Consider the following 18,115-nt stretch of genomic DNA (forward strand, 5'->3'; position numbering starts at 1 on the left):
TCTGAAAACAACATAACAACACTGCGCACGTAATTTTCTTCTTCTGCTTCTTCTTCCTCTTTTTTTTTTTTTTTTCTGTCTCAGTTTTTCTCTCTATAAACCTTTCCCTCTGTCTCTTTCTCTCCGTGTGGAACTAGTTCAAACCTCGTTTGTGCTGATGTTGAGGAAAAAAAATAATAATAAGACGGAGAGATTGAATTCGTCACATAACGAATTCGGCTACCTCGTCCATTTTTCTTATTCTCAGGGATTTAAGTTTGTCACCACCAGCTCATCAGCTTTCTCGCCGTTGTATCTATTTTTCACCCCTCTCCTCCCTCCCCCTCCCCCCCAAAAAAGCGAAAATTCTAGCGTAGCACGTTCTATGTTAACAACAACAACAACAACAACACATACATGACGATAGGATGAGGTGATTTACAGCAACCACCGCGCTACCATACCTCAGTGCATGCGAGTTAATATATCAGTGGGATGACGATGAAAAAGATGAGACATACACGCCCGTTAAGTACACTCGACACTCTACGTTAATTACTGCGGGTGAGCAGCTGCTTGCGATCTATAGTATGCCATATAGCTCCAATACGTCACGGAATATAATTTGCGCAGAAGAAAGGTAACAAGACGCTGTTCTCGCAACTGTATTCACGCAGAGCCGCTAATTCTCAGCATACCTAAGATGGAAGTGATGTCAGCTTATAAACCAACCAATCAGGTACCAAAACCTCTTTAGAGAATTCAAGTTTGTTGGGTTCTTTTCGAGGCAACTGAGCGCAAAATATTTTCCACGCAAAAAATAAATAAATAAATAAAATGAAGAGAGAGAGAAAGAAAGAAACAAAGAGAGAGAGAGAGAAAAAAAAGAGAACCTATGTGATGAAATATTGGACCGAGAAAAGCGGTAGGAAATTGATGAGAGCCAAAGGGATGCATGGAAAGAGGAGGTGAAATATACGGACGGACGGACGGGAGAACATGAAGTTCATGAAAGAAGCCTGCATGTAGAGAAGTGACGTTATCAACCGGCGGACGTTAGCGCTTTTCGGGCTTGTCTCGCGCTGACGCGCTCTCGGAGCATCTCGACCTTCTGGTACGTGTGCTTACCCAAGCGACAGAGCCGAGGTATAAAGGGAGCTCGGACAGCGTTCAAGCAGCAGTCGGCCCGACGGGTGTTCAACTCACAATGAGGGTGTTGCTAGCCCTCACGTTCTGCGCTCTCGCAGGTAAGCTTCCTATCCTGTACGGATCTTGTTCATCGCTCTGGGTATCCGTCACACAGAAAAAAAAAAAGTTATCGTGACAACAGACTAATATTTTTCGTTCTCTGTATACTTTCAGCCGCTCTCGATGTGCCCCAAGTCCTACCGGAATGGCGTAAGTGCGGACGTAGTAACGATTTTATGACTCTAATTTCACGTCACTAATGCCGTCACTAATGACGCCAATTTACAGCTACACTCATTTTACTGCCACTTCCAAGTACTGTTGATAAAGTGTCACCAAGCGTCCAGCAACCCGATAAAGCGACACACGAGATTAAACAAACGATGCAGCTAGCAAGAAAAAAAAAAGAAAGAAAGAAAGAGAAGGACACTTTCTTATTGACTGATAACGGAATAATTAACTCTACAAATACCTCATAAGGACAGTCCAGCTATTATCTCTTATTCTGGTACAGAGCCTCAAAGATTGCATGTATGACGTCACGCGGCACCATCGCGCGCAAATGAACGTTTTTGACCAAACGCGATATTCAACCGATTATCGGACGGGGAAAATGGTCCAGGAGAGCATTGACTAAGATCCTGTATGTCCACAGTGCTCCAGGGGCGCACAGTCTACCTTTACAACTACCGCGCCGTAACTGCAACTGACATTCCTCAAAAGTCCCACCAGGCATCTGGTGTCGAAACCAAGGCAGTCCTCCAGGTCGTTGTCAAGGAATTAGACAAGTCCTCCAATGTCGCCACTGTCCAGCTCAGGGTACGTGTTGTCATCGGAAGTACATCCGAATACTATGTGCGTCGACATTCGACAATCTTTCTTTCAGTTTCTCAACGTGACGACCGCCTGGTTCGACAAGGAAGTAATGGACCTCACCGGTCCTTTGCCCAATGTCTACCACGCGCCGCACCCCGAATTTGAGGCGTATCTTCAGAAGTGGGTGTACCTCAAGTTCGCCGGCACTAAGGTATTTTTGTACTTTCTGAGACGTCGAAAAATGCTACAGCACACAGAAACTCTGTAGCTCTTTTTTCGTGGCCGAATGGGTTTCCCAAAGTGTTTTTCAATTGCAGGTGGTTGGCTTCTATGGCACCGAAGGTGTTCCAGAGGCCGTGTTGAACGTGTACAGGGGTGTCGCTACCGTTCTGACCCTCAATAACCCACCCAAGCCCGTACCCTTCAGCCCTGAGGCCACCATCTCCCCGCTCGACCAAGTCGTTGTGTACAAGGTTAACGAGGTCAGGGCTGGCCCAATATTCGGATATTATTTCTTTGACAGAGCACGAAAACTGAACGTTTTATAATCGCGATGTGGTTCAGACAGAATCTCGTGCTACACGCAGGAATCCCTGGTTGGAGTCTGCGAGACAGTGTATCACGTGCACTCTGTGCCCCAGCCCAGTACCATGCTCAACTTCACCAAGGTCGTTAACCCCAAGAAGTGCATTGGCAAAGTTCCAACCTTCAAGTACGCTGCCTACGACTCGCACGGTTGCCCACAAGCCTGCTTGGCCCACAAGCCACTTAACGTGACCAAGCACTACTTGCCGTCCTACTCCGAGTACTACGACACGTACGACACTGGATGCCCGGAATCTTTCCACCCAGTACGTACACAAAGAACGAGAAAGGAGTGGGTAACATATACGTAATTAACGAACACTTGACGTGCGCAGGAGAGCGACGTTGCTGAGAGCTTCCTTTCTGTGTCCTACAACGTCTCCACTGAGTCCCCCAAGCTCGGTACCGTCGAAGGCGTTAAGGCCGTCGACAAGAAGGTATTTGTCCTCGGCAGGCAGCATCTGGTCACCACCTCCGTGTACGTTTCCTTAACTGCGCCACTTAATTGCAATCAAGATTTATAGATATTGATAGCCGCCTTTTATTCGCAGGCTCGACTTGAACCTGAAGAGCAAGCGCCCCCTAATCGGCGACGTTCCTCTCGAGTCGTCCTTCAGGGAACCGAACATTCTGCGCTACTACAACTTGACCTACGTTTACCCAACCGAGCACTACGTGAACAGCCCCGCGAAGCTGGACCTCGAGTACCTGAGCCTCTTCGGTCCCTTCAACCCCGCGGAAGTCAAGAAGACCGTCCGCGAGCTTGTCACTCGTCTGGCTGACCTCGTGGTTGCCGACGACCTGAGCGTCAAGGGCGAGACCGGAGAACTTGTTGTGCAGCTTGTCGATGCCGTTAGCACCCTGAAGGAGGAACATCTAGATGTCCTGTACAGGACTGTGGTCAACAAAGAGAGGATCCCTGAAGTGAGCGACAAACACTACGTTGAGAGGTACGTGGCACTGCCCTCAAGGACATCATTCTTTACAGCACGTCTATGTAAACTGGGGATTAGGTTCCTGGGGGTGCGACGTACCAAATGGCAACGCGCATGACGCTCTGCGTACTCTTGATTTATAAGGCTTAAAGTGCACCCCACACTAAACGATGCTATATATGTTACTTCGTATCATAAATGGATCTCACTGAACGAATTTGTTCCACAAACTTTGGAAAGAAACTTGACAGTTTCGGATTCCGCAAGAGACGTTATCCCGTAACGCGCGTTAAATACAGCGCTTGGCCCACCCGTAAGTGACTTCGCAAAGTCACACCGCGATCCACAAAAACGGTTTCCGCGTGTCGTTTGGAGCGCTCAAGTTTTAAAAGTAACGATAACGCTTGCCATGCGCGAGTTGAAGATTGGAGGACAAGTGTCTGTCTCCACTCTCCGCCACACTTTGGAAGCCTGCCAGCAGCTGCGATGAGGAGACCTTCGAAGAGCGTGGGTAGATTGGGAACCCCCATAACATCTCAAAGGTGGACACGTCACTTCCGTAGGAGCAGACAATGATATAAATTGGAGGGTATTATGGTCCGATCCCCTGAAGCTGTCCGCGAAGAAACGGTGTCATCTAAACAAGAAAGAGTACATCTCGGAGGGAGTCGTCATAAGTACCGCCCATGGTACCCCATCTCGACTGGGACGACTTTTCCTGATACCCCCGTGTGCTGTCGATGACTAAGTTTCTTCTATTGTGTTTTCACCAGGAAAGTACTTCTGGATGTAGTCAGCCTTGCTGGTACCGACAGTGCCGCTAAATTCCTTCTGAAACTCGTCGCACAAAACAAGCTGACCCTTCTCGAAGCTCTTCATGTTCTCGGTGCCCTCCAGGGCTCTTTGGTTGACCCAAGCCCTGAGGTTCTGGACAAGCTTCAGGTAGGCATCATCGACACTCTTAGCACTATAGCCATCAACTTTAATGATTCGTTGTTTCCAGGCCCTCCTGTCCGTGCCCGCTGTGAAGAAGAGCCGTGTGTTGTACTCCACAGTCGCCGTAACTTTTGCTGAAGTCGTCAAGAAGCACTGCGTTGAGCACCCAGTTATCGTCCCACTCCATGCCACTGAGGAAACTCTGCCCGAACTTGGCGTTGGTCCCAGCAAGGTCCCCAAGTGTAGCAAGGTTCTTTACGAGAAGTACGTCAAGGTAAGTATTAGCTAATAGAGAGTGTCAGTAGACAGTTGATAGCGCCACCGTTATCGTACAAACCGGAACCTATGAGAGCGTGCACACCTCAGAATTCGTTCATTTGGGTGCGGTAGATATGGTGCTTGAGGAACGCTCTCCAATATATATTTTCGTGGGAGTGCTTCGGATACAAGAACAACCTGCTTACCTACGCTCTTTTTCCCATGCAGTACGTGAAGAGCGAGCTCGCCCAGGCCCAGGACTACGCTACAAAGGTCATCCTTATCCAGACTCTTGCCCGTCTGAACCACCCCTTGGCTCTCGAAGCACTGGTGCCCTACGTCACTGGACTTGAGCCTTCTTGCGGTCTCACCATCGGCAAAGAGACCCCGACAGAAGCTTGTCAGTACCTGCGCCAGGTCGCCGTCTACGCCCTCCACCACAGCCTCAAGGGACACGCTCTTTCTGTGAGCTTGCGTTCTAGCTTTCAGCGGCCCAATTAGTTTACCGTCTTCCCAGTACCGTACCGTACCATGGTAGACAATTATCGCTAATTGATTCCTTCTTAATTCAGGTCCAGCCCATCGTTCAGGACTTGTACTTCAATCTCACCGAAGACTACGAGCTCAGGCTTGCTGCCTTTAACGTATTCTTGGCTACCGAGCCAACGGAAGGCCAGTTGACGCGTGTCCTCCTCACTCTGCCTCACGAAGAGAATAACCAGGTCGCTTCCTACGTCTACTCTGCATTGTTGACCATCGCCAACTCTACCCTTCCATGCCAGCAGAAGACGTAAGCAGGACCTTAACACCGCCCTCTGTTAGCAGGTCGTAATCACGTGTTTTCCTAAACCCTAGTGCTGTGCGCGTTCAGCAACTGTTGTCCGCCCTGACTGAGCCCCTTGTCTACGGTATCCAGTATTCCAAGTACAAGATCTACACGCAATACACTCGTAAGCAATATATCTGCCATTCAGTGCTATTGTTCCGTGAAATATATTTGTTTTGCCAAGTCAGACGTTTTTCGTGTGACCTGAAATTGCAAAAAACTCGTCAGTGTTCGTAAAGTACGCAAAAAAAAGTCTGTACCCGATTGTCCCTGCGGAAAAAGAAGTACACACAGCAGCAAGGAAAATGGTTACTTAAAAAAAAAAAAAAAACGTGAGCCCGCCGGGATAGTAATGTGACGGAGCCTTGACTTACTCGCCTTTTTTTCGTGGCAGTAAAACGGGGGAAAAATTCCAGTGAATGTGTACGAAAATCAGTATGGGTTTTGCCGACAGCTCGTGCTCTCCTATGGCGGGGGGACCTACCCTTGAGAGAAATTACGGGCCCCAGATATGCCCAGACCACTCCTCACGTCGATAACGTAGTCTAGATATTACGACGGGCCTTGGGTCTCGTGGACCCTTGGAGTGGGCGGGCCCCAAGATGCCTCTAGCCGGCACTTGCCTACTGAAATGTAATCGGTCCATGACATATATCATCTTTTTAAACACCACTAAGGTCAGGCTGCTGATAACACCTCATATGGAAACTCTATTACATACAAAGCAGGCATAAAATTTGGAATATATCAGCGACAACGACTTTGTTTTATGGTGATGCTTGAGAGTTTCGTCGGCTCCATGTAGGAAAGACAACTTCAATTGGACTACGTGCTCTTCGCCAAATCATCTGCCCTCTTACAAATTTCAGTTCCCGACAACTTCGGCGTGAAGCTGCAGCATGAGTACGTCCTCAGCAATGTCTCGCTTGTGCCTCGCGCTCTTTACGCTGGGGCAACCTTCAGCAAGGGACCATACGTCTCTTCTCTCTACGACGTAAGTTTTATATGAAACCTCACCGGATCACAGCTCATGAAATTTATGCATCTCAGGTAGCTGTCGTCAGCAAGGGTCTCCAGAAACTGAATGACCTTGTAAAGGTTCATGGTGGACCCTCTACCATCCTGAGCGAAACCATTTCCCGTATCCGTCGTGCTCTCTCCATGAAGAGCGGAAGCCCAGTTGCCGATCTCGACGAACTCCTGAAGGCCCTTGAAACATCGGTACGAAGATATCAACGCTGTCATAAATTAATCTTATTTACTTACAAATTCAACTCTGCGTATTCTGTCTATCGTAGTTCACCTTTAACTACGAATCAGTCCTGGAGGAACCTAAGGTCACGCTGGCAACCAGCTTCCTGGGTGCTGACTACCTCCTGCCTCTCGACAAGTACTACGTGCAAGAAGTCGCCAAGAAGGGTAAGGCGATAGGACTTTAGCACTACGCCACAGCCCGAAACAGTGACGTCTTCGTCCATCTTAATATGGCTGCTTTCCAGTTGCCACCTACGTCAAGTCCGTCTGGCACCAGCCACTGAACAAGCGCTACACTCAGGTCCTCCTTCCGTACACCTACATGAAGGTTACCCCAGCTGTGAGCGGTCTTCCAGTCGTGCATGTCGCCCGCTACCCTGTCATCCTTTCCGTGTCTGTTAAGGACCTCAAGCTCCGCCTCCCCAAGTTGGGACAGAGACCCGATGTTCTTGCTCTGGCTGCCCTTGTCAAGCCTACGTAAGTTACAGACACATGTCACATGGGGGGGGGGGGGTCATTATTATATAGTTATGCCATTACAGCTTAACATATCATAACCGACATGTGTCTAAAGCTGAAACCTCGAGGGTACCCCCCTGTAGGGGGTACACAGGTGGAAGAGTTTGAGGGATGTCACTGAACATTTGGGGGGTGTTAGGGGGTCGTAGGGGGCCCAAACCGGCCCAGACAAGCAGTGCTCAGCGCAATACTCCATCTTTTATAGCGTATTCTTCACTGCCATCACCTCTTCCTACACCGTCACCCCTCTGTCCAAGAAGGTTACCGGTCTCAAGGTCCAGGAAAGGACTAAGGTTACCTACCCACTTGACTTGGCCATCCAGTACAGTCCTCTGAACAGGACCGTCGCCGTGACTGTGCGTCCTCGCTTCACCAAGCTCTTCGAGCACACCACCAACACCTTCACCTTCACCGCACCCGCCGTCCTCGTTGGATCCCGGGAACGCCCCGTCGTCCACCAGTTGACCGTCATCCGTCCTCAGCTTCTTCCATTCGAACACACTCTGTACTTTGTCCCTAAGTCTTTGGGTCTCGGTGTACACGTCCAAGGCTACTCTAGCAACCCCAAACTACACGTTCCTGTGTACCTCTACCCCGAGAACGCCAAGAAGGGACGTCTGGCCGGACTTCTGGAAGTTCTGCACAACCCCGACGTCCTGACCCGCTCGTGGTACGTGAAGAGTGAACGTCATCCCGAGTTCCCCGTCGACGAGGTAAGGTCCTGCGAAGCACATTTGGTCGTCGGCTTTCTCTTACGCAGTAGCCTCGGCTTCATTCGTTGCTGTTCTCTCCCTCAAAGGCGTATTATTAGCATAACATTAGGTAACATTAGATTTCACGCGATAAATGTTTCATAAAACACACAGACATATTAAGAAAAGTACCATCGACCAGTACTACTTGACCTGTTTCCCCTGCAGTGCCCACTTAGCGCGCTTTAGCGCACAATCGGTGAATCCCGTTTATAACGAACTCGACGGTCGCGTGGATACTGTTCGTTATACCCCGAAATTCGTTACAAGTGGAGTCTCGTTACATTGAGTTTAATATTGACGGTCGTTTGCGATGTGTTCGTTATAACCGGAAATTCGTTATAAGTCGGCCTGTTATAGCCGAGATTCACTACGAGAGGAACACATGTCGCAGTTCCTTCTGTCGCAGACCCAGTGTGATGCGCAATTCCAATGGTTTACGGTTGACGATTTGATAGAAGTCCTTCTGTCTATTAGGCCGCAGATATACCACTGCTTTCGTGTTTGTGTTTTTTTTTCTTTCTGTCCTTGGTTGATAACAGACATAATACAGTGCTATGCACATATTTAGCTTGTTCAGGTGCCGCACATAATTTACTTGTACATTACTCATCAACTTCTGATTCTCACATCCTCTTTCGATGTGTCCTATTACGTACATACTTTTCACACTCTGTCATAACGCCTCTATAGTGTGTGTCTCCATGCCCTAGTCCTATATATATAGTTTTTTATATTTTAAAGTAACACATGGCATGCTGTCTAGGGTACGCCATCGGTTGGACTGAAAGCTTCGTAGGTTCTCGTTTCTTGTAATCCAATTTAACAAAACCATAGGTTGATGTTTATTTTTTAAAAAAGCGCAGGTACATGTAGACTTGCGTTTGGATGTGTTTTTTTTTGTGTGTGTTTGTGTTTGCAACATTTTGTCATCCACATGTCTTTTGAGAACAGAAGGGCAGAAAATGTGGTATTAGGACTGCTCTGCCTGCTTCAGTCAGGACGTGACTGTGGAAACCCGTAATGTTCACATCGTGTTTTTTTTTTTCTAGTACAAACTAGCTCTCCGTTGGAACAGCACCGTGAGACCACTGGAACCCACGAAGCACCTTGTACCAGCTGCCGAGGTGTACAACCACCACTACCCCCACGACCTGCAAGTTCCATTCTACGACGCCTTGTACGAAGAGTACACCGGACGTCTCCCGCCCAAATACAACCTTCCAGCCCTATTCAAGAAGGTCGCAGCAGCTCTGGAACCTCACTGGCAGTCAGTGAACCCCCACCTACCTCACCTTGTCAAGAAGGCCGAGAATACCACTCGCTCCTACCTCTTGGAGTTTGTGGTCGCTGCTTTGGGACCACGTGAAGTGAAGGCCACTGTTGGCCATCTATACCACGGCATGGTCTTCGACAAGACCTTGAAGCTGTCCCAGCTATACCTGGACACCCTTGACCAGCCCCTCTACGTCTTGCTGAACACCTCAGTCGCCAGGTCCCCGCTTCCCAACCCCTTCGACAGTGACGTGCCGGAGCTTGCCAAGCACAAGCTGGCCGCCACTCTCGTCGGCGAATTCGAGGCTGAGCATCTCCCCCCCAAGCAAAAGTTCACGCTCAAGGTTAGTTCTTTAGATTACAATTTCTACGAGTCGCGCATTGAGTCAATTTCAACCGGGTCTATTTCCTCCTACATCGGTTTTGCCAAGGTGTTCTTAAGGAAAAATGCGAATTCCCGACGCGACACTTTCCACTCCGAGAATCGCGGAATCGAAAAAAAAAAAGAAAAAAAAAAAGAAATCTGCATTCTACGAGGCTCCCCCCTCTAGATCAGGCGCATTTATAACGGATTTCTTTGAGGTCCGTATAAGTACAGTAAAATACCAGCGAAGCGTTTCAAATCAGGATCCACCTATGTTTTGAACTGGGACTGTTCCTCTACTGGGTCTGTTCCGCTGCCTCTGATCTAAATATTGGCGTCACCAGATCCTTTAATCTACTTTCACCCTTTCGACACCATTCAAGCTACGGCTGCGAGGTTCTTCCTCGTAATACTGTGTCAGTGCACCCCGAAAAAGGGGTGCCCCACGCCCCACCAACACCTGCTTGGCGACACCCCCTCCTCTTGTAGGGCGGCCTTCGTTATTTCAGCTCTAGTCACATGTTGACATAAGTCTGCTACAACTTTCTTTAACGTAACTGTGCCTTCCAAGTTTTTGTGCAGCACCCCTCGTGCAAAGCACTAGTTGGAATAATTCTTGAGGACGTTCCCTTCCTGCGATGTCACTCACCTCGAGAGATACAGAAATTTGAGGTCCACCAGAGGGGTCTCCGAGATTTTAGGCGTAGAGCTTACTTTGGCAACTTTTTAATACGTTTTACTAATCAAGAACGCAGGATTATGAGGCAAAGCAAGTTGGTGTATCGGTCGCGTCGTGTGTGTCTTTTCTGTTGCTCCTCATTAATCAAGTTAATTCGTAACTGATAGACATGAGAGAACTGATGTCCTGAGGCTGGAACAACATAGAAGGGACAAATACATACAAAGCCTCAATTTGCCTAAGAAATTAACGTAACTGATGTTGAGAAAATTATATTAATTGCGCCAATTTTATTAATCTAACTCCGCACCAATCCGTAATGCATGACGTGGAATTTCGGCCATATATAAATTCTACGTCGGACACGCATCTGTGCCAACGCTATCTATAGATACAGAAGGCCTACTTATTTCCTCCTCTCCCTCCTCCGCTACGTGGACATATAAAATCAGAATTCGTCTGCTACTGCTATTCGCCGTTCTGCAAATTCAAGAACACCTAACTTTGGAGCTGTAGAAAAAAAAGTGCAACACGCTTTCCAGAAAATAAGTATCGAGCAATATATAGAACCGTTTTGCGCATTATTTTAAAGTTTTCCCATTTCGTACACGGGGATGTTCAATCACTACTCGCAGACGTCGGTGGTTCGTCTCCGCGGCTATACGACAGCTGAACGCACGTTCGCGATTGGCTACGGCCGTCGAAAACACGATCCCGATTGGCTGACGTTGTTACGTCAAGTGTGTATCTAGGAGGCGTTGCCTCTGCACGCATTATGACACTATTGCCCTGACAGCAGCGTCGTAGTGGAGCGGGTAAAAGTGCGAGTTCACTGGTGGTAGCCAAGGTCGTGATGAAGACCTCCGAGGTAGTGGTTCGAATCCTATATACCACCGGCTGTGCTGCCTAAGGTTTTCCGGCAGTGTTTCCAGTGGCCCAGGATAACTCCTCTCTCCTCCTCTGTACGCCACTCATAGCCCCAGTCGCTTCGCGGCGCTAACTTTCTCTGTCGCTTTCCTGAGCACAGCTTTATTCCCCAAGATGGCTAAATATGAATTTTGCCCCAGGCCGTTGCTGAGCCATCCGATGAGCAGCTGCACGGTCTGGTGAAACCTGACGGAACTCCATACAAGCCCTGGTTTGTCGCTAAGTGCGAAGAGGACAAGAAGAAGGGTCTCGAGGTTGTCAGCTTCGCATGCAAGAAGGTCTTTGAGTACTACACCAACCTCAACAAGGTTGACGTCACTCTTCTCCTCCCACAAGTTGTAAGTTGAACGTTCTGTCTATAGTACAGGAAGCACGGAGCACCGAAGGACAGCCAAATCCTCTGTTCTGTCGCAACAACCAGAGGACACGATGCTTCTGCAACTGTTGCGCACTTGAAGACTTTTGGGAGACCCGAGAATATTGTCTGAAACCTTCCATGCTGTTTCCAGGTGCCAGCACCATGGTGTAACGCCACCCACTACTTGGTCCAGTTCGCTAAGGTGAAGTTGTACAACAACCTGCACGCCGATTACGTCAACAAGACCGCCCCGAACAAGTTTGATGTCAAGTTGGTTCTCAGCGAGAAGGTGCCCGAGTACCTGCTCGCCAACCTGACCGTGGTGACCCCCCACGATGAAACTCTGTACTTCCGCTACCTTGCTGTCCCTCGCGGTCTTCAGCCGTCTCTGCCTTACGTGTACCCTGAAGTCCTCGCTGCCTTCTTGAGGAAAAACTACAGTGCTCGTGAGTCTCGCTTGTTACCCTCACATAAAGAAATGATGACGAGTTGTGGTGATGCTGACCAGCAGACTGGGCGCTGCCCCAGTGCTCTTATTACACTCATATAATAGAGGTTGTGCAGAATAGCGCAAACAATCGCTATCGCCTGAAGAATACGCCGCTACACGAACGGCTCCTGTCACAGCATCATAGTGACATTTAGCGATCAGACGTCAAACGCAGATTGTCTAATGAAAGAAAGGCCACGTTGCATCCATTAGGGTTCACGTATAGAGTGCATGGGTGCAACCGTGTTACGGAAAGCGAATCGCATGACCTGAGTAGAAACCGTACCTCAATGACTTTGCCGTCCGTTAACGCAAGAATTGTTGTATACAGCACTTTGCCTGGTCGGAGCCAAGAACTTGACCACCTTCGACAACCTGACCATCCCTCTGGAACTGAAGTCCTCCAGCAAGTACCTCCTCGTCCGCGAGAACAGTGATGAACCCGACTTCACCGTCGTCGTTGAGAAGGCCACCCCCACTTCCAAGGTTTGATTGTTTGCCTTTCAAATCTTGTAAATGGCAAACCATTTGGATAAGCAGGAATGCCGTAAGTGCTAGTAATAATAGTAGTAGATTAGGAGTAGATTAGGGGAGCCTATATTTGCGACATGCAGCGCGTGCCGCAGGGTAAGAGATTAGCAGGGTAAGATTTGAAAGACCACCTCTAACGTCCGACAGACGGCGCCCGCATCGTTACCGTCGTTACTCGGTGAAGAACGAACCCGTGGTCTTGAGTTCCACAGGCGCTACCGATTGAGCTGCTGGTGGCAAGATGCCGAAGGAATGCACGCTAAATGAACAGCCTTATGTGATAGAACGGATCATAAGAAAAATAAAGACCTAGGTCCTGATGCTTCTTAGAGCTGATGGTAGTGTTCAGGACGAACTTATCAGAAAACGTATATCGAGGTCTATTGATTTATTTATGCGTACTACAAGCCTAATATGTTGCCGTAGAAGTGGGATACAAGGATGACATAACAGGTTACAATATCTAGAGACCAACCAAAAAAGAAAACGAGCAAATGGTACGGCTAAAAAAAACGTCAGTGCATGGGTAGAAATCAATAGACAAAAAGGAAAAGTGAATTGGTGGCAAATGGATATGTGATCTCACATGTCCATATTTTTATTTATTTTTCAATCAATCAATCAATCAATCAATCACGGGGCGCCAGCAATGACCGTTGACAACGCAGAGGCAGTAATGTATAGGAATTTCACATTATATGTCGACGAGATTGTTTAACCCAAGGATTTTCCCGGCACCCCTAGCACGAAAAAAAAAAGAAAAGAAAAGAAAAGAAACTGGTAGAAAGGCCAAAGACGTCACAAAAGCAGCAGATACATCACCCCCAACCAACCGGAACCCCCTACCCGAAATAGAAACCCTGGGAATATCCCTGGCTTAATCAATATTGTATTATTTGATAGGGTAGGCTGGTCTAACATTTAGGACACTTTTGCTTCCACGTGTAGGTCCTGAAGGTAGTCCTCAAGAACGAGACCCTATTGGTCCTCAAGCCTTCTCCGGACAAGAAGAGCTACACTGTCCTTGTGAACGGCTCTGCTGTCTCCGTCTCCGCTCATGAACCACATCTTCTCCAGTACAGGCCCGCCTACTTCTCCCAGGTCTACCTGTATGTCACTGAGCACGTACCCGTCGCTCCCGTTCTCTGGCTGTACGTTAGGGACCTCGGTCTCCTGGTCACTTACGACGGTGTTAACGTCTACGTTAAGGTATGTCATTCCAGGCTGTAGGTATACCACCAAGGTATGCTACTAAGGTATGCCAAATGAAGGGGCAACCATCGTCACCGTAGTTTTAGTTGGCTACCCGTTCATGTCTTTTGTGGTGTTGTATACGTATACTAAAGGACAAATCACATTCTGCTGATTTTGTGCCTTCGAAGATGGCGTCTTTCAGGAATGAGCACTGAGCAATGAGGTGGTGAATTTTCTGCCCCATAGAACCGTCTTTACTAAAGACGACGGCAGAGTACATTTTATCTGTTAGCTCGGCCAGTGCTGTAATGCAAACGATATTTGACAAATTGCTTGCAAGTCTGTTCGTCATACGCTTGTTGTTCGCTCACCTGAAAAAAAATTCCAAGACCAGCTAGAACAAAGAGAGACTACCAAGACTGAATTTGAATGGAAATACGTGAGTCGGACATTTCATCGTGGAATCTTAGTGGCCATAGTGTCGTTCTCGCTTCATTTTTATACGCTTTTCGGGCTGGCCTCACTTGAGGAATGTCGATGGTGGTGTGATAAAGAAAAAAATGGGGATCACTTGAGGAACACGTTTCTCTAACAATTCAATTACAAACTATCACTTGAGGAACACGTTTCTCTAACAATTCAATTACAAACTATCACTTGAGGAACACGTTTCTCTGACAATTCAATTACAAACTATCACTTGAGGAACACGTTTCTCTAACAATTCAATTACAAACTATCACTTGAGGAACACGTTTCTCTAACAATTCAATTACAAACTATCACTTGAGGAACACGTTTCTCTAACAATTCAATTACAAACTATCACTTGAGGAACACGTTTCTCTAACAATTCAATTACAAACTATCACTTGAGGAACACGTTTCTCTGACAATTCAATTACAAACTAAGTGACATGAAGGGTGTATGACATGGATATCTTTGAAATTCCATTGCAGACTAAGCTGCCCTTGTACCGTGGTCGCCTCACTGGCTTGTGCGGAAACTCCAACGGAGAGTACAGCAAAGAGCTTTATGGCCCTGAAGGCTGTCTCTACGAGGAGCCCCTAGACTTTGTTAACAGCTATGGCTTCGGTGTCAGCTTCCCATCTCCCAAGGGCCCTTACGTCTGCCCCCCAGGAGTCTCACCACGCAACGGCAATGTCCGTATGATGATTGGCCGTGCCGTCTTGGACGAGGACTTTCGTAAGTGTCCTATTATGAGCTTTCCGAATATTCGTTTCGTAAATTCCACATATAAGCCATCGACAATTCCGTATATTCCTATATCAATTAGCCATTAATTCCGCATATTAAGCCGCACGTGTACTGGTAGCGATCCTGTTCACTATGCCGACCGTGCTGGAAGCTCGACTGTTTGTTACGATATTATTACGAGACAGGTCCCTGAGGATGTGAGACATGCTACGCTCCTCTATCTGATCAGATGAGTTTCAACTTGCACCTGGCCAATATGTACATAATAGGCAACGCTGAAGCAGTGATTGGGTATGATTATGTCATATGCATCCGCATATTCTGTTAACCAATGCTCAACAGTTGGCAGGGCGCTAGGAAGACGTATTATTTGACGAAGAATGGGCATTTGGTGGCCTGAAGCATGTCACCAGCAAAAACAGGAGGCTGTCATACGTCAGTCTCCCATATATATAGCGATAAATTACTCGTAACTAAAAGGTTACTACGGTACACTGCCAGGAAGACATCTTGTGTTGGCCCATACTTCAGCCTTGCACGACAACGATTCATTCAAGAGTTGGGCGTCTTTTTGCACGGCCGCCTCTAGGCAAACTGTTGCTTTGACGTGTTACTCTGCCCGAAAAGAAAGGAAATTAAAGCGTCCTGAGCGAGCGCATTAGCCGTGATAAGACGCGGGTTTGTGTTGGTACCCTTCGGTATCAGACGAAAACAGACCGTGCGTATTCCTGCAAGGTCTACAAGAAGCAACTCCTCAACCGCAGAATCCCTCACGTAAGTTCGGTGAATGCTACAAGGGTTGGCACGCTTCAGTATTAGCGAGCTTTAGTATATCGGATGACGCTCATAACTGTTCCTCCATCAATATATCTATCTGATATCACTTTCCCGAGCTTGGATTTGATAGCCTCCTCTATCTCTATCTCTAGGCTTCCGACCTTTCGGATTTATCCGATAGACTGCGATAAACTCCTTCCGATGTTCTTTTCAAAACATGGGATTTATCCGGTAAACTCCGATTTTTCCCAACTCCCACGGGGCGGCCTTAAGGCTCTTTTTCCCGTTTCCTGCTTCCTTTGTCGCCCTTTTTCCACGCCTAGTTTTCGACTTGAAACTGAATTAGAAAAAAAAGAAAAAAAAAAGAAAAGGATTAGAACTGGTAGCCTCCTTCGAAGTGTCGCTGGACGCATGAATGGCCCAAAAGGAGGATAATAAACACACACTTTCCCCATCTGTTCTATGTACATCCTCAACCCTAGTGACTCTACTTGACCCCGGGTACTGGGCAGTTTAATTGCACAGAACAGTTCTGTGTTCGTCAGAGCTGCTACTCATATTGAGTCTGGGCACCGTTCACAATTTGTGGAAACACATGTTTGTACTTCAATAGCTCTGGGTGTTAAAACACCCGTGCGTTACATCGTGTGGTCCCAGTCACTTTTATACGCATCTTTCCTCGCATTGTCTCTGCGGTGACCGCTCCGCAGTACTTCGAAATCGGCGCCGTTCATTTTTCGGACTTTTTAATCCTCCGAGAAACTCCGAATTTCCGAAAAGTTGAAAACTCCGATAAACACCCACCGAATTTTCCAAAATGAAAACTCCGAAAACTCGGAACCCCGTCGATATCGTAGCCGCGCGACCTCCGATCTACTAAAACTATAGTAAGGATGCGCCGACAAAGGACAGAATTAAATTCCTTTTGCGCTAATACATCGTTTCTGTGTAGTCCCCGAAGATGAGCTGCCCGAAGAAGATGAAGTCCTCGAGGGACGGGCATCTGAGCTGGACGAAGAAGAGGACCTCCTACTCAAACACGTCACTGTGGAACGCGCCAACAGGATATGCATCAGTACCGAGAAAGTTCCCGCCTGCAAGCCGGGCCTGGAACCTACCAGGACTGAAAAGATCATGACGGGTTTCATCTGTATCCGCAAGAAGTCTCCCCAGGCCAAGGCGATCATCAAGCAGATCCAAATGAGCGCGGTTCCATCCGTCTTTACCGAGGGCACACCTGAACCAAACTACCAGCAAGAGGTCGAAGTTGCCAAGGCTTGCATGTAGAAGAAATCGAGATCCTGCTATACTGTACATGAGGCACCTGTTGTGTTAATAATTATGAATAAATGACGCGGGAAAACGCACTGTTGTATCGTCGTTAATCTGGGCCCTGGACCCGTCACCCCGTGATATAGGGCCAACTGGTTCGCGCAGAATTGTTGCTGTGTTCTCACGGCACTCCTCATGCTGCAAACCTTTCCTTTCAGATCGGCAAACTAGCCGAGACAAGTTCCATATAGGGACAAAACAAGGGGCCATCTAAGGGATTCATCTAGATGCTCTCTTCGTCTACACTCTAAGAAAAAGAGGAGTGCTTTTACTCCTTTTGGGGACTAAATGCATTGCCACAAAAAATAGTCCCTTTCGGGAGTAAATGAATGTTATAGAGTGGAGACTGTATTTCACGCCCTGTTGTAGGAGTCCCAAGTACATAATTCGTGTGCATGCATGTAAATACTTTGAAGCAAACCGTCAACCGTGATATATCGAGTGATATAAAATCTTGCGCCATACGTAGGGCACAACTCGCGAATAAAGATGCGCTAACTGTTTCTTACTCTGTGTGGCTGGAAAATTGCTACGTTGGCTGAGTTATACAGCCTTACACCGTTCAAATTGACCAAGGGCACATATTTACGTAGACAGTTGCATTCGGGAGACCATTCGCGAAGTTTAGTGACAATTTGCAGTCCTGGAGAGTAAATGTCGGGACTAAATGTTGGATTAGGGAACTAAAATGGGGAGTAATTGCAGACTAGGGGAGTAGAAGACTCCCCGTTTTACTCCTTTTTTTTTTTCTCAGAGTGTAGAGCCCCTGACGCTGGCACTCGTGGGATTTTTTCGTGAGTTAATCAGTTCCTTTCCATTAACCGAGTGGGACAAGCCAGGGGAGAAGCGTGGTTGAAACCGAACACTTTTCCGACGTGCAAGATGTACATATGCCGCGTCACAGAATACTTAGACTTTAAG

The 18,115-nt window shown here is 47.7% G+C and overlaps 1 protein-coding gene across 1 annotated transcript; it reads left to right on the forward strand.

The window, feature by feature from the left end:
- Positions 1-1,129: 1,129 nt before the first annotated feature.
- LOC135390609 (uncharacterized) lies at positions 1,130-17,229 on the forward strand. Its single transcript, XM_064620369.1, has 25 exons — positions 1,130-1,226; positions 1,342-1,377; positions 1,823-1,986; positions 2,054-2,194; positions 2,301-2,465; positions 2,571-2,834; positions 2,904-3,046; positions 3,120-3,518; positions 4,277-4,445; positions 4,507-4,713; positions 4,926-5,162; positions 5,270-5,487; positions 5,553-5,647; positions 6,393-6,517; positions 6,574-6,744; positions 6,822-6,942; positions 7,023-7,254; positions 7,502-8,009; positions 9,101-9,667; positions 11,434-11,631; positions 11,803-12,097; positions 12,473-12,627; positions 13,621-13,881; positions 14,827-15,073; positions 16,815-17,229. Exons 1-25 carry the CDS (start codon positions 1,187-1,189, stop codon positions 17,147-17,149), a joined length of 5,493 nt encoding a protein of 1,830 aa, XP_064476439.1. The 5' UTR covers positions 1,130-1,186; the 3' UTR covers positions 17,150-17,229.
- The last annotated feature ends 886 nt before the right edge of the window (positions 17,230-18,115 follow it).

Source organism: Ornithodoros turicata, chromosome 4 (genome assembly GCF_037126465.1).
Source record: "Ornithodoros turicata isolate Travis chromosome 4, ASM3712646v1, whole genome shotgun sequence".
Lineage (NCBI taxonomy): Eukaryota > Metazoa > Arthropoda > Arachnida > Ixodida > Argasidae > Ornithodoros > Ornithodoros turicata.